Raw genomic sequence first — 15,577 nt, forward strand, 5'->3', positions numbered from 1 at the left:
CCTTGTCAGGTCTGTTAGAAGGAAAAGCAGAGAAGCATGGCATGGAAATCAAGAAGCTTGGCTTCCAGAAACTTAATCAAAAACACAGCAGCTACGTTTTAAGAGATAATGGCAGTTTTCTGGAGTCACTAGTATTACTCAGAATACAAAAGAGAAGAATCAGATTTTCCTGGCAGATCACAGTGCAACAACTAACATTTTATGCATGTGTTTATATCTACGTACGAACATATATAGGAAAGCATATCACAAAATGGGAAGGCTACTTGGCATGCTGCACCTCCTCAGGTCAAAACACACTGGCAGGAGCCCTACCATTCAAAACAACACAAAACAACTTTTAGAATAGAATAAAATCCATATAATAAGTCAAAATGGACATATACAAAGAATTTACACACTTCAAATGTTTCAACATTTGTTGGCAGAGTCCAACCTTCAGCTTTATTAGTGGTTTCCAATCCAACAATTAAGTGGTCATTAATCAGGATTTCAGCTTTGCAAAACAAAAACAAAAACAAAAACACCAAAAAAACTCTCGAGCTCTTATTTGGTTTCTTGACACATAAAATAAGAAGATCAAAATTACCCACTTCAGTAAAAGGGCAACGAATATGTCTGGTATTTTTCTTAACAATTGTTGGACGTGTGAGATATACACAGCTCTGCCTTTAAAAGAAAAAAATCAAAATATGAGAGATTGGATTTGAATCTTGAACAAAATTACCCAGGGATTGGTTCCACAATTTTAAAACTCTATAATTTCAGGTGGCAGCTTCGAGTTTCTTATTTAATAGCAGATCCCCACGATTTAAGTGAAATTGTCCCATTCCAGACCCATTTCCCGTGGGACATTTCCTTATGCAGGTGCGCCGCCTACTGTTACACGACGGGAAATACTGCGATTTTTTTTCCCCTTAATTCCGTTAATTTCACAGCTACAGAGGGAACAATCCGCGATTCCATTGATGCCATGCACCCTAACAATAATTGAGCAGCGCCTGGAGCAGAGAAGGAAGGAATTAAGAATGTTTTGATTATCTGTGAGATTCATCACAGCTTTACTTATCACGAACAACTTCTGGTGCAGTTTAATTAGAACTCCGATGCCATGATCTGTGCACTGATAGGCTACTGAAAGGATTACAAATATCCCGTTTATTTGTGGTTATATTGGTCACAGGAAGCCTTTCTTCGCTTCTCAGTAAAAAGAAAGAAAAAAAAAACCACCAAGCTCCTGCTCTCCCAGAACTTTCCAGTGAGTTCCTGCCATCTCAGTGTGTGAATTCGTGAAGAAAACACCAACTTTAATTTCAGTGATAGCAGTTTTGTCAAATAAATTAATTAAACGTGGAACTGTTCAACTTCCCCTTTAGCATGCTGCAAGACTGAATTTATAACAATGCGACATTAAAATCTGCTAAAAAAAACAAAAAAACCCAAAAACCCAAAAAAACAAAAACAAACAAAACATGTTCTGGCAAAAATGGATGTACCTAACCTCAGAGGGTAAATATATATATACACACACACATATAGATTATAAACATGTACAGGATGCTGCTACCTTTGTTAAAATATGATGATTGTGTTTTAAGAAATGAGGTGGGCTTTTTTTTTTAATTTATAAAAATATTATAATTATTTTTCAACATCAGGCACAGCTGCAAGAGCTTTCATGGCAGGTAGAAGGTGTGGCTGTCACTCCCCATCGAGGGGCCAGTGAGTTTTATGACAAGAGCATTCAGACAGGAACCCAGCTCATTCCCTAAATAAACCAGGAAATTATCAGGAATTCTGATAAGACTCCAAATCCTCAGTGGCAGGCACTGAGGGACTGATTTGGGAGTCTGGCACAGAGAAAGTCACCGGTTCTGCCGCAGCCTGGCAGTCCCTGGCACCAGGAGTTGGGAGATGGATGCACTGACACGTCGATGTGTTCGCAGCTTTGCCGTGTGGAGGTGATGCTCGTTGTTTGCCTTATGTACAGCTCGCTGGAAAACAAAGGGCGACCTGTTCAGTTTTCCCATATAGATAAACAGCTCATCTTCGAAGGGATGCAAGGAGGCTCTCGCAGCTGTTAAAACAGCAATGGCAGGACACTGAATACACCTTCCTTCTGAATTATCGCCAGGCTAGAAGGGCCGGAGCATTTGTGCAAGGTTGTGGAGCGCCGCACCTGCCTGGGAGCGGTGATTTGGTGGGTTCCTTACGGACCGTGTTCAGAATCGGATTCAAGATCCCACTTTTACTGTTCTTACCACCTCAGCTATGACCACGGCTCTCCTTCCCGTTCCTTTTCCCGCTCCTTTTCCCTCCTTTTTCCCCTCACAGCCTCTTCCTCCCCTTTCCCGCCCCTTTTTACGCTCCTCACTGTGCCTTTCCTCGCCCCTTTTCCCACCCCTCACACCTTCTTCCCTCCCCTTGCGCTCTTCCCGCCCCTTTTCCTGCCCCTCAGAGGCCCTTCCCCGCCTTTCCCTTCCCCTACCACTCCCCTCCCTCCCATTCCCGCCCCCTCACGGCCCCTTTTTCACTCTTTTCCCATTCTATCCTCCCCTTTTTCCACCCTTTCCCCCACTCTTCCCGCCCCTTTTCCCGCCCTTTTCGCCCCCTCAGGGCAGGGGAGGCGTTTCCCGCCCCTCACTGACGGGATATCCCTGCGCGGGCGGCGGGTGCTCCGCCGCCGTCGGCACCGCGGCGCCGCCTCCTCAAGGCCCCGTGTCCCTCCGCCCGCCATGGCGGTGGCGGCGGGCCCGGCGCGGCTGGTGCGCTGCGGGCAGAAGGACGAGCTGTACCGGGCCGGACTGCGCAGCGGGGCCGGCACGGCGCTGCGGGGGCTGGCGGGTAATGCCTGCGGGGGGTTGGATCCACCCCGAGCCCTCCCGGGTGTTCCTGGCCCACCCCCGCCCCGCGGCTCCGGATGGGGATCGGAGGGGGAGAGGGGACTCGTGGCCGGGTCCGGGAGGAGTTTCCCCGGGAAGGGCTCGGATCAGCACGGGTTTAGTGCAAAGTGACCCCGTCCCGCAGGTGCCCGGCAGTGGCTGCAGTGGAGGAGGGAGGTGGAGCTGCTCTCCGATGTGGCCTATTTCGTGCTGACCACGCTGTCAGGTAACCTCTGTCATTTATCATTTGTTATCGTTTCTCCCGACATCAAAAGCTGAGGGGCCGGTGCCGCGGCTGCTGTGCTGGTGATCGCCACCTGACAGCGCCCAACAGCGGTTCTTTTCAGCACGGGGGTTGGGTTGGTTTGGATAAATGCCTTCTGGCAAAGATGAGGCCATGAAGTTGTCGGGGTTGGGTTCAAACGTACATTATCAACACGGATAGATGTTCTTCTAAAAGCAGTTTCTTAAAAAAAAAAAGGCAGAATTTTCTCTGTATTTTCACAGAGATACTGTGAAAAGTATCTCTGCTTTAAGCCTAAAACTGCTGGTACTGGATGTCACCCTGACACTTAATTCAGCAGATAAAAATGAACTATTTCCGAACTCCAGAGCCTCAGTTGTGGCCTGAACAGCCTGTCCCCACTGCTCACCACATCCAGAATGAACCTGCAGTTGCCCTCTCACCCTGTTTTCTGTTGCACTATTCAGGTTATCAGACTCTGGGAGAAGAGTATGTGAACATCATTCAGGTTGACCCAAGCAAGAAGAAGGTGCCTTCTTTCCTTCGTCGGGCACTCTTCATTTCCCTGCACACCGTGGTACCCTACTGCCTGGAAAAGGCACTGCTGCACCTGGAACACGAGCTGCAGCTGGAGACTGAGGAATCCAGGACCCCAGAGAACCCCCCAGCACCTGGCTTTTCCAGCAGGACCTTAATTCGTAGCTGGATTAGGAAGCAGGTTGGGGAGCTCACAGAGCAGCAGAAGAAAACAGCCTCCCAAGTTGTGTATGTCCTTAAACAGTCCATCCCTCTGCTGCACCGGCTCCACCTGGCAGTGTTCTACATCCAGGGCACCTTCTACCACCTGTCCAAAAGGATCACAGGGATTTCATATGTAAGTGGTTTTGGTTGAAGATGTGTCCACTGAAAATTTTGGCCATTTCTGAGGTGCCGTATGCGTAAAAGGGATAAAAAATTTGTATGGAGTTGATTACACAGGCAGAGTAGAGGGGTGAGAGGGAAGGTTTTGCTTTATGTGGGAGGGTGATGCAAGTCAAGAGGTTACAGGTAATAAACATGAATGTGGTGTCACAAGTTAATACCTGTGTAACCTCAGTCTATCTGCCACAAATACACTGGAAGTGAGAGGTGACGTGATAAATTCATGGGATTTTTTTTGAACAACACAGTTTTCAAAACACCTGTTTTGAAAAACACCCGTTTTGAAAAACACCCAGTAACACATTTAGCACTTTTCTGTATGAAGATTTTTTTTTTTTATCTTTACAAAAACTGGCAGCCATACTGGCCAATTTTTTGGCCATAATGAGAATCCCAAATGAAGTTGACAGCAGATGGGGAGAGGGGGAACAGTTTCCTAAAAGCCACAGTAACAAAACATCTCTCTGAATTCTGTAGCTGCATTTTGGAGGACTGCAAGGAGAAGATGAGAGTATCCGATCAAGTTACAAGTTTCTTGGAATAATTTCACTCTTCCACCTTCTGCTGACCATTGGAGTTCAGATGTACAGCCTCAAACAGAAGCAGAGAGCACGACAGGAGTGGAGGCTACACCGCAACCTCACTCACCAGAAGTAAGAGGTGGTTCTTACTTCCTAGAAAGAGGTGGGAATGTCACAGCTGTCATGAACAGGGACAACACAGGAGCGACACCCCAACTTAGGTTACAATCTGATTTAATGTAACATTTAATTAATCAGCAAAACTAATTCCTCACGGTTTTGCAAATGTTTCAGACTTCACGCTTTAGTGTTTTTGAGACCTTCATGAAAGGGGTTGATACTTGAGCAGGGGGTTTACTTCAGGAGGGGGTACTCCAGCATTTCTGACAAAGCAGGGTAAGTGCAATTAACCCAACTGTGCCTGTGTTAATTAGAAGCACGAGCAAAGAGATGGCTGCAGGGCGCCAGTCACGCTGCACGCTGTGCTTGGAGGAGAGGAGGCACAGCACAGCCACCCCCTGTGGGCACCTGTTCTGCTGGGAGTGCATCACTGCCTGGTGCAACACCAGGGTGAGTAACAGCACATCCACACTGCACGGTGCCCCCAGCCTGGCTGCTAATGCCAGGGTCTCACTGAGGCACCCAGAGCTGACCAGCACCTCTGGAGTTGTTGAAATACAATGACAGTTACATAGGTGAGGGCAGTAAGATGAGCACTTCAAACTGGACTGGCTCAGGGGAGCTTGTACCACAGTTGGGACTGAAAAATTATTTTATAGAAGTAGCTAAGCAGTTCTATTCAGATTTTTAAACATAACTATTCAGTATGTCCATCTACTCCCTTTTCTTTCTGTAGGCAGAATGTCCACTGTGCAGAGAGAAGTTTCATCCTCAGAAATTGATCTACCTACGGCACTACCAAATGTAAAAGGAACCTCTTCTGTCTCCTGACAAAGGTCCCAGTTCATATTCTCATGTTTGTCCTACAGCTTGGGTTGGTCCAAGAAAAGGCTTTAAAACTGGAAAGTCCCTGTGTGAGGTGGCACTACATTCCTGTGTGACAGAATAAAGCTATTTCTGCTTCTACCCTTCTGACTCTTCTGATGTAGCTCTGGACCATAGTAAAAATGGGTTTCTAAAACATGCTTAACACAAGTTTAATAGTTTTCTTCATTTTGGACAATAGAAAACTTAAATTCTCATAATACAAGCGTAGACAATGAGTCTACCACTCTTCTGCAACATCCTAATCTTAAGACTTCCTTTCTCCTGTAATGTTATAATGCCCATGCAGTGGACTTCAGGGGCAAAGAACAGAAGCTGTACACAAAACCTGAGTTTAAGAGCAGTGGAAATTTTGGTAATAAATAGCATGTGCCATTGTGTTTACAATAAAGCAGGATTCTTTGATTTGACAAACTGAAATCTGCTTAGATCAACAGAAGCAACACGTGCAAAGCCCCAGTAATACAGATTGTGCACACTGGTTTGTTAACACTCAGCTTCCAAACTCAGGTTTTTCCATCACTAGTAGCAAGGGAGACTTTCCTAGACATTGAGGCTATAGCAATGTAACAAAGTGTGTTTTCCAAAGTCTAGGGGGTGTTACTAATATCCCTGAAGTACAGAGGTAAAGATTGTTAGTTGTTCACACACCTTGGCATTCTTGCATGATAGAAGATGCAGAAGATCAATTTATTTGTATTTTTCAAATATAGGTATGGAAAAGAACCCAGGTGCTCCAGTCTGTGCATCATGAATTACAGTTTCAATAAATATATCAAAAATGGCACGGAATGTGGACTTGGGCAGGGCCAGGTGTACTACACTAAGAGCACTTGGAAGATGGGTATTTGCACTGCAGAGATCCTGGTTATTCAGCTAGTAATTAAATCTCCAAGAGTTATCATACTGACCCAGAAAATTTAGTTTAACTTTCCATCCTATCTATAAATGGAACAAAAAATAGTTGCTGGTAACTACGTGAACATGTGTAACCATCCCTTCTCACAACAGCAAACTTTGAGGCATTCCTCACCTATTTTAACTGTCACGGCAACAGTGGAAGAAAAATAATCCATATCACAAATCAGAACAGACTACCTATGGAAATCACTGCCTCAGCTCCTTCCTCAAACAGTAAGGAAAAACATTTTGTTGCACATGAAAACAAACAGGAAGGAACTGGTGACTGGGAAGTGTCTTTAAAGCTGTCCAGCCAAGCTTTTAATGCATTCCTTAAAGGGAATTAAATTTTAACATTTTTATGTGATACAGCAGAGCAAGGTTTAACAAAATGCCATCAGATTTGCCTGGCCATGGCAGGCTGAGATGCAGCTGGGGAACGGCACTGTTGGTGGAACAGGTCCTACAATCCGTGTTTGAAAACTTAATCCCACTGGATGCAGGGCATCTGCCTTTCCAAAAGGAAACTATCAACCTAAATTTGCCTAAATTAAACCTCAAAGTTCCAGTAAAAATGTCAGATTTGCAATGGACGTCATTAATACTCTTGTTTACTGGGAGTCATCCCAGTTGGTAATTTTAATATTAATGTCATATTTTTCCTGATTTATCCATATTCAGAAACTCCAGCAAGTCTGAAAACCACTTCTCCAAGTCAAGGCTTTCAGATTTTCAGGCAACAAACCATGAGCATCCAGGACTGGTACTTTTATAATGCCCATTCTGGGTGCTGTGTCACTAATTTTAAGTGCTTACAGTCCTGGTTTCCCCACTGCTAATAAAACAAAAACATGCAAACCAACAAAAAGCCACAGGTCAGTGTGAGCTAAAACTACCTGTCACTTTCGCAGGGTTTCTGAATTCCAGAGCTCCACAATGCCTTCATTTGACAAGATCAGAGGAAAAGGTGCCCACATACATTTTCCAATTAGTTGTCTGCTGAAGCTGCTGAATTTCATTCAGAATCTAACAAGGGCTAATATTTTCCTAATTCTGTAAGTGAATGCTCCCTGAAGAGTTGAAAAAGGCATTGCATAAAGGTAAACTGAGGGCAGCCACTACTGAAAAGGAGTCATAAAGAGTGTTAGATTAAGAGCTGTATATAAAGATAGGAAACAAGTAAAGGGGAACACTGTCTTTTAATAAATTTTGGAATTAAAAAGTCACTTAATAAAACTGCAGTTGTACCACATGAAAAAGTTTACATGCAGGTCATTATCTCTCATTTTTTTCCCCCATAAAAAAAGAAAATCTGTGTTAAAACCCCCACCACTTTCTATTCTGGCCAGTTTGGTACATCCTGTGGGGCTGCATGAAGTCAACTTCAATTATTCAAGGAACCATTAAGTATGAAAGAAACTCCAACTAATAACAATTAAAATATATATTTTTATAATTCCAGGTCCTCAAAGGAAATTGTGATAAGAGTTTGAACAAAGTTTTGAGTCATCACAAAGAGCCCAATTTTAGCATCTGCTGGGAGATGGAACAATGAAACTGGCATTAAAACCCAACACAAACGAGTTGCTTTAGAAGCTAAATGAGTATTTTTGCCCTACTGCAAACCCCATAATTTAGTAATTTCTTATTCCTATCTATACTTGTTTGGTTATAACTCAGTAATACCATGCATTTAGGAAATTGGCTTAAGTTCTGCATCTAATGTAGGTCTACTGAATTTTTCTAAGAAAACAGCACACGGCCATGAAGCAGAAAACAGCATCACGTGTGCCAGCTTACACTTTCCTCCACAGATGTGCACAGCACTTCAGGGTGATGTTGAGCAGGAGAACTATGTAAAAATATTCAACTCTAGGCCATGAACCTCTCCAGTGCAACGGATCTTGAAAGAAATGCATTATCCCAAATCCATGGGATTATCCAAAGCTTCTCCAACTTCTTACAAAAGAGAATAAACTCAATGCAATTTGGTTAGAATGCCAGTTTCCTCAAGAAACTGATATTTCAGATAAAAATAGCAAGATCCTCATAAAATGAAAATTCAACTGCTTTGTCACCACTCTGTTAATCACTTTTATGAAGAAAAAAGGCATTGTTACAATGGCTCAAAATCGTTCCTTTAGTGAGCAGTAGAATTGGTCAACAGGTTGATTGCTTCTTCCTAGCTAGCAAAGGTCTTCCCCACATCCTCTTTCCCTTTGTATTTCCTCTTGCCATGTGTGAAGGGTATATATCTGTACTTTATCATGTGCTGCAAAGAGAAAACAAAAGATGTTGAGGCAAGAAAGTCATGTAATACTTAGAAAAAATGGTTCATAATACACACTGTAGATTACTGAGTCCACCAGAGAGCTCTTAGTAAAGGTAATAAAATAGTTAATCCTACAGCAGTTTAAATCTAAACAGGTGCATGAGAGCAGTTTTATAAATCTCAGATTTTGGGTTACCTAACACACTGTACACTACAGTGAAGATTACTGACTGGGGAACCATGAGAAACTGGAGAGAGCACAGAGGTACTGATTCTTTACTGCCCTTTCATCTTTAATTTACCTCTTTGAATCAGTACCTGTCCAAAATTCTGAATGTCTGTGGAAAAATTAATTAATTTTTTAAAATGCTAACAAACCATAAGTAATTTGTTAAAATGGTCTGAATCACTTGCCTGTGCTCTTTCTCTTTCCCCCATCTACTTTCTCACACTACATTGTAAGAACTTCCCTTTTTACCCATCAAAGATGGTTCAACACCTCTGCATCCAAAATAGCCACAGGAAATGGATGAGAACCTGCATAAAACCCTGACACTGCACTCTAAAATCAAAACCTTTTGAAAACAAGAATAAAGTTTTGTAAAATCCTCTCCACACTGTAAACATGCCCCACCTGCACAACTAATGTTCAAGTATTAGTTAATGCAGTTCCTCCAGTAAAATAAGTGTGTGCAGCACATTTAAGCCCTGAAGGGCTCCACTGGATGGCCAGTTTGCAGAAATGTAAATCTGACACGACAAATTCTCAGTTCTTGACAAGTTACCTTGATTTGCCTCTTCATAGTGATACAAAATAGCATAATGAAGTACATCACAAGGATTGGCCAAAACACAGGAACGTTGAAAGCCTCAAAGAATGTACAAGCCATAGCAACCAGGATTCCTTTAGTGGCAGAGTGCCTGAAAAATAAGAGTATCCTTCAAGTCCAGTTACCATTAAGGTGATGCAGACATTTGTATTTTTCAAAAAAAAAAAAAAAAATCCCAACCACAACCAGATGGATCCACTCACCAGAATTTGAATTCTGGGAGCCTTCTAATGAAAGGCCGAAATTCTTCATTTTGCCTTGTAGGTAAGGAAGGACCATCATCTAAAAATAACAGAAAAGAAACCAAACCACAAATCTCCTCACAGTAGTTTTTTACACTGTTTAGACTCCAGTTTTTATTTTGCTTTATATCTTAAGAAAAAAAAAATCCCAAAACAAAACCACACCAGATTTTCATTGTTACACGTAGATCCCAAGTTAGGAGCTGCTGGTTTAATGTATGTTCACACAGACTCCTTAAAATAAACTTAACATAGATTCTTTTAAAGAAAATAGGTAACAGGAATGCCAGGCCACTCAAGTTACTATGGGAAGAGCTTAAGTCACGTAAACCTCCTTTCAAAACACAGCAAACTAGTACAATATGGAATATATTCAACTCCCATAAAAAAGGACAAATTTTATAGCAAATCTTGATGTTAAGCTGTATAGATTTTTTTCAGGTCTAAAAAATACAACGTAGTGCTAAAATTGCATTATCTTTTCACTACTGTGTCAGCCAAAAGGAGCTGGAAGTTCGACCAAGTTTCAAAAGATGGTAAAAAGGAACTTTTCCTCATACCTGAATCTTCCATTAGAGAGGGGTCTACCTTTGGTGACAGGAAAGCTATGAAGAGGTTGAGGTGGTAGATTCCCAAGGCATATGTCACAATGTACCAACCCTGCACAAGGAGGAACAGACAAGGGTAAAATCCTCCTGAAAATCATTTTCTGATACTGATTTTTAAACAAGATTAAACAACCAGGGTTTTTTGCTTCCTTGAGAAGCTTTTCTATGCCCTCATATTAACTGAAAGGTTTCTGGGCTTGTAAAAACATCAAGAATCCTCAGTGATCACAACAAGTCTTAGAAAATGACAGGAGAGCAAATCTCTCATGTAGTTACTGGTTGAACATGAAACCGTGGTCAGGCATCCAGGTTCTCTATGCTCAAGATGTGGACTTCAAAAGCAGTAAAGAGCAGAAAACCACCCCTTTTTAAATCATCTTTGCAGCCTTCAGTGTCTGAAATGTTCCTACTACTATCACTTGTAAAGGTTTTGCATTCTGTAATCTTCCGTTTTTGGGAATAACAGCTCCCAAGCTCTTAACTGAACTTCAGACTAGCATGGAACAGAAACATCTGATGACTGGGGAATAGCCTGCCCTGGCCTGCAGGGAGAGAAATGCTGACAAAGCCATTCTTTATGGTTTTCATGACAGAAAGGAACCCCTGGCTCTGAGCATGTTGTTATACAGCTTTAATATAAAAGCAACCACTTCATTACAACAGTTTTTGGAGATTTATTTTGTGATTTCACATTGCTATCCAATGAATGTCCTCAGGTATTCACACATTTTTTCTCTCTGCAGCAGCATGTTCTGCACCCAGAGGATGTATTCTCTCTTCAGACTACACAGTTTACCTTCTGCCACGTGCTGAACACATGATTCTAAAGAAACAGCACACTTCAGAAACACTCTTAACATCAAAATCAGACCAGCAATAATATCTGGAACTACTTCAGCATCAAATCCAGTTCTCTTACCTGCAGTAAATAAACTCTAATCATGTAGATAAAGCTCAGCCCCAACGTTACAATCCATCGCACTGCGGTGTAGGGGGTGGATTTGTCTAACCAGGACTGGTAGATCTGGAGGAAACAAAGTAAATAATAAATACTGTAAAGTACTTGATGCACAATGGATATAGCTTATTTGAGGGTAGTATGGGCAAAAGAAAGCATTTGGGAGGAGTATTTTGGGAAAGAGAATAACATGAAACACTTGTTTTACTACAAATAAACTACACAAACTATCCTTACAAGCTTCAATACTTTTATAAAGAAAAAAAAATCCTTAATGCTTATGGCACTGTAAAGCAACTTAAATTTTCTGGACTTTATGCAAGTTGCCTCCCTTAAGATGAATTTGAAATGAAATCTGAACTCACTCCTCATTTCTGACAGTAACAACATATTTTCACTGTGCAATGCCATACAAATGTCCATTAAATATTCCAGTAAACCATTTATTATAGATATTTATCTATTTTAAAAGGCTTCAAAATAAATCTTGTGTATAGATTGTAGCATTTCAACAACCAAGCCAACAAGCAATTCAAAAAGCTGCAGTGAGATCTGTTTCTAAAGGAGTCAGAAAAATCCTTCACAAAACCAACCTGTCCAAGTCTTGAGAAAAATCTATAGATCACAGAAGGTTTTCCATGCACGGACTCCCCAATGCTGTCCCCTTCTGACATGGTGGCTGTGGAAACAAAACATGGGACAAGGGAACACTGAAATCCAAACCCTAAGCTCAAGGAGGTTCAAAGCACTTTCTCTGAACCAGCATTTACACACAATATTTTTCTAGCTTGTCCTGTTTGAAACACATTATTCTGAATAACTTATTCTTAAAAAGAGGGCATTTATGCCAAAATGAATGAAAAGTCTTTGTCCAAGAAAGCATAGAGCAGGGTATTTTACAAGGGCAAGATAGGACCCAGTGCATTTCAGGAAAGGAAAAAAAGAAGACCATAAAGAAATTCAGGAAGAGCCCAGCTGGACATTGTCACCTTGCTAAGGCACAGGCTGAGGTACAACCCCTCAGCAGTGAGGCATGAACTGCAGCACCTCCCTCCTGCCACCTCAGGCTCCAAAGGCAAAGAACAAAACCACAGTAAGGAGATTTTTTTAAAAAAGCTGCTTAGGATTTTGAATACTGAGTAACTACATAGTGAAGAAATAAATTCAGGACTCTGCACACCAGTGGTTTCAGACTCTGCCAGAGCACCAAACCCAAAATGCTGCCCACACTGCAATCATTCAGTGAGTTCCTCTGTCTCTTGAACACCAGGAGCTGTGCAGTGACAGAAACGTTTTACACAAGGGCAAAACTTAACAAGTCAAAGGACCAAGAGATTGAACTCAAATAAAAAAATTACCCAAGGGGATTATTTTTCAGTCCACGCCTCTGCTACCAACTGAAGAGCTTTAAAGCCTTATCAGGGAGTTTTACAGCTCACTTCAAGATAGAAGCCAAATAAAGTGGATCCTAACCAGAAACATTTTGCCACATCACCAAGAGCAATCCCTGGCATTACTTCCTGGAATCCTCATCTGTGGGTGGGACTATGTAACTCTGGAATACTGGGAGTACATTCAGCTCTACTCAAGAGACTCAGAGGATAACAAATCTGTATGAAACATTCATAAATTAAAAAAAAATAGTAAATTGTCTTAGATGCTGCAATACAGTGACTGATGCAGAAAATTTAAGATCAAGGACAATCTGAGGAGGCACAAAACCTCAAAACCGTGTATTTTTTTCTGCAAACATTTAAAAACTACATCCTATGGAATAATTATAAAGTACAAAAAAAAGGATCTTACTGTTACACTTCATAAGCTAAGGGGACTCATTAGGAGGCTTCAAGAGCTGAGTCCACTTTGATTCAAGCTACAGCTAAAAGAAAAGAATCAAGCAGAAAGTCATACAATATACACACTTTTCCATTACAGGCAAAAAGAAGTAATTATTCTTCTCTCCACTCTCTGCAGGGCAAAAATTGTTCAGCATTCTCAGCTAAGCATCATTTGGTGCTTTATTTCTGAAGTATTAAGCTGTAACATGTTATTCAACTAACTAGAATCACAGAGTAATTTATCAGAGACCAGTAAAAACTCTCATAGTCTCAAAATTAATTCTACAGATGCATTCACAGCAAATATGGGCTACAAGCAGACCTCACAGGACGTTCTTGTAAATGTTACCCTGCACAGAGCAAGTGGAAAATCATGTGTGTAAGGCTACTGAAGGCTTTATGCTGGAGCAGGGATCTTGCTTGGTGTAAGTTATTACATTACATGTGATTTTTAATCATGCATACAGATCTTCCAGAGCAGACCAAGAAATTCAACAGCTCTACTGAGGACAAACTTCTCTGGGGTTCAGTTTAATCACAAGATACAGAGCAGAATTTAAGGTAAGATTTCTTATCACATTAGAACTTTGCTGGAGGAGGACCTGTAATGAACAATTATCAAGAGCAAGGAGTCCTTGGTACTGCTCTGAGGGCAGTTTGCAGCTAAGAGCATTGGGTTGTGTTGGTTTAAGGGAATGACTAAACCTGGACAGTTGCAGTTTCTCTTTCATAAACATGGAACTGTAGAATGATTTGGGTTGGGAGGGATTTTAAAGATCATCCCATTCTACCCCCTTCCACGGGCAGAAACACTTTCCACTGTCCCAGGTTGCTCCAAGTCCCGTCCAACCTGGCCTCGGGCACTTCCAGGGATGGGGCAGCCACAGCTGCTCTGGGCAACCTGTGCCAGGGCCTCACCACCCTCACATGGAAAAATTTCTTCCCAATATCCCATCTAAGCCTGCCCTCTGGCAGTTTTAAGCCACTCCCCCTTGTCCTGTCACTTCAGGCCCTCGTGAAAAGCCTCTCTCCAACTGTCTTGCAAATGTAACATCAGACTGACTGCCCAGCACGAGGAGCTGTGAACGCCCTCCAGCCACTCCAGCACAGCCAACACTGAGCCGGACACACACAGAGATTAACACAACCAACGAGGGAATAGTTTGCTACCAGCAGAACTAACGAAACCGTATTACAGCAGTTTTCTCTGCTGAAAACACCTCGCCAGCGAAGGTACGTCTGAACAGTTATGCTTTTCCCCACAATTGTTATGGTAATTTCATTACAAACACCACTGATGGCTGAGTTCTGAAAAGCAGAACCTCCGGCAGAAAGAATATTTACTTCAAGCCTCACATCACCACACAGAGGCACAGAACTTGAACAAAACCCTGCTCATGATGCACATTTATTTTAGATTTAAAATATAAATGAAGCAAGTAACTAGAAAAACACATTACTCATTCAAGTTACCTTATCTCACTGAAGAAACGTCTTTGAAGAGGAACACACTAAGGTGATTTATTAAGAACTGGGTGAATGGACAACCACGGGGAAACAACCCATTGGTCGCTCAGATTGGTTTTTCATACAGAAAAAGGCACTGTTTAATTTTATCCACTGTAACAGCAGCTGAACAGCACCTGCGCTTCTCGCTTGTGCCCGCAAGCGGGGATTTCCCCTTGGCCGGGCACTGCTCAGCCCCGGCGCGGCGAGACACTCGGTACCATGAACGGGGAGAAGCTCCGCTGCCTCGACACGGAATGGGGCGGGGCCGGCAGGGAGGGACAGGGGTCCTGGGAGGCCCCGGCCGGAGCGCCGAGCCCGCAGCAGCCCCCGCGCTCCCGGAGGGGCCGCTCGCTCCGGGCCCCCGCCCGCCCGCCCGCGGGTGTCAGCGCCGCGCCCGGCGGCCCGGAAGCGCAGTGTTCGCTCCCGCGCCCACCCCACTCTGGCCCCGGTGGGTCCCGGTACTCACAGGCCACCGGGCCGGTCCTGCCTTCCGCTCCCGCCCCTCCACAGACCAATATGGCGGCAGCACAGGGATCCACTTCCGCTTCCGGGGCCCAGGGGCGGGGCACAGCCCCGGTGCTGCCCCGCCCCTTGGCCCCGGCGGAGAGGGAGGGGCGGCGGGAGGTGTGTGTGGTCCGTGAGGGGGGACGGGGAGCGGGCGGGGCGGTGCCGGCGGAGAGGTGAGAGGTGTGTGTGTGTGTGTGTGTGTGCGCGTGTGGCCTGTGAGGCGGGGCGGGATCGGGCGGTGCCGGTGCGGACCGAGCGCAGGACAGGCCGGCCCCCCTACCCTAAAGGGAGCGCCAGGCCCCGCCCTCCGCTCTCACGCAGCCAATGAGAGCGGCTGCTG

General features: G+C 43.6%; 2 protein-coding genes across 6 annotated transcripts; one reads left to right on the top strand and one right to left on the bottom strand.

The window, feature by feature from the left end:
* Nucleotides 1-2,735: 2,735 nt before the first annotated feature.
* Nucleotides 2,736-6,499, top strand: PEX10 (peroxisomal biogenesis factor 10). Of its 2 annotated transcripts, XM_062507610.1 has the most exons (6): nt 2,736-2,844; nt 3,028-3,108; nt 3,594-4,000; nt 4,525-4,700; nt 5,003-5,138; nt 5,425-6,499. In XM_062507610.1, exons 1-6 carry the CDS (start codon nt 2,736-2,738, stop codon nt 5,494-5,496), a joined length of 981 nt encoding a protein of 326 aa, XP_062363594.1. In that variant the 3' UTR covers nt 5,497-6,499. The 2 variants fall into 2 exon arrangements, with proteins under 2 accessions (XP_062363594.1, XP_062363593.1); XM_062507609.1 differs by having other exon boundaries at nt 5,003-6,499.
* Nucleotides 6,500-7,653: 1,154 nt separating this feature from the next.
* RER1 (retention in endoplasmic reticulum sorting receptor 1) lies at nt 7,654-15,247 on the bottom strand. Of its 4 annotated transcripts, none has more exons than XM_062507624.1 (8): nt 15,197-15,247; nt 14,695-14,715; nt 11,977-12,062; nt 11,345-11,449; nt 10,378-10,477; nt 9,779-9,857; nt 9,531-9,666; nt 7,654-8,745 (listed from the first exon to the last, which is right to left on the bottom strand). In XM_062507624.1, exons 3-8 carry the CDS (start codon nt 12,055-12,057, stop codon nt 8,656-8,658), a joined length of 591 nt encoding a protein of 196 aa, XP_062363608.1. In that variant the 5' UTR covers nt 12,058-12,062; nt 14,695-14,715; nt 15,197-15,247; the 3' UTR covers nt 7,654-8,655. The 4 variants fall into 4 exon arrangements, with proteins under 4 accessions (XP_062363608.1, XP_062363607.1, XP_062363606.1 ...); XM_062507623.1 differs by having other exon boundaries at nt 14,695-14,732; nt 15,197-15,216; XM_062507622.1 differs by lacking the exon at nt 14,695-14,715.
* Between the last annotated feature and the right edge of the window lie 330 nt (nt 15,248-15,577).

The sequence above is a fragment of the Cinclus cinclus genome, chromosome 23 (genome assembly GCF_963662255.1).
Source record: "Cinclus cinclus chromosome 23, bCinCin1.1, whole genome shotgun sequence".
NCBI lineage: Eukaryota > Metazoa > Chordata > Aves > Passeriformes > Cinclidae > Cinclus > Cinclus cinclus.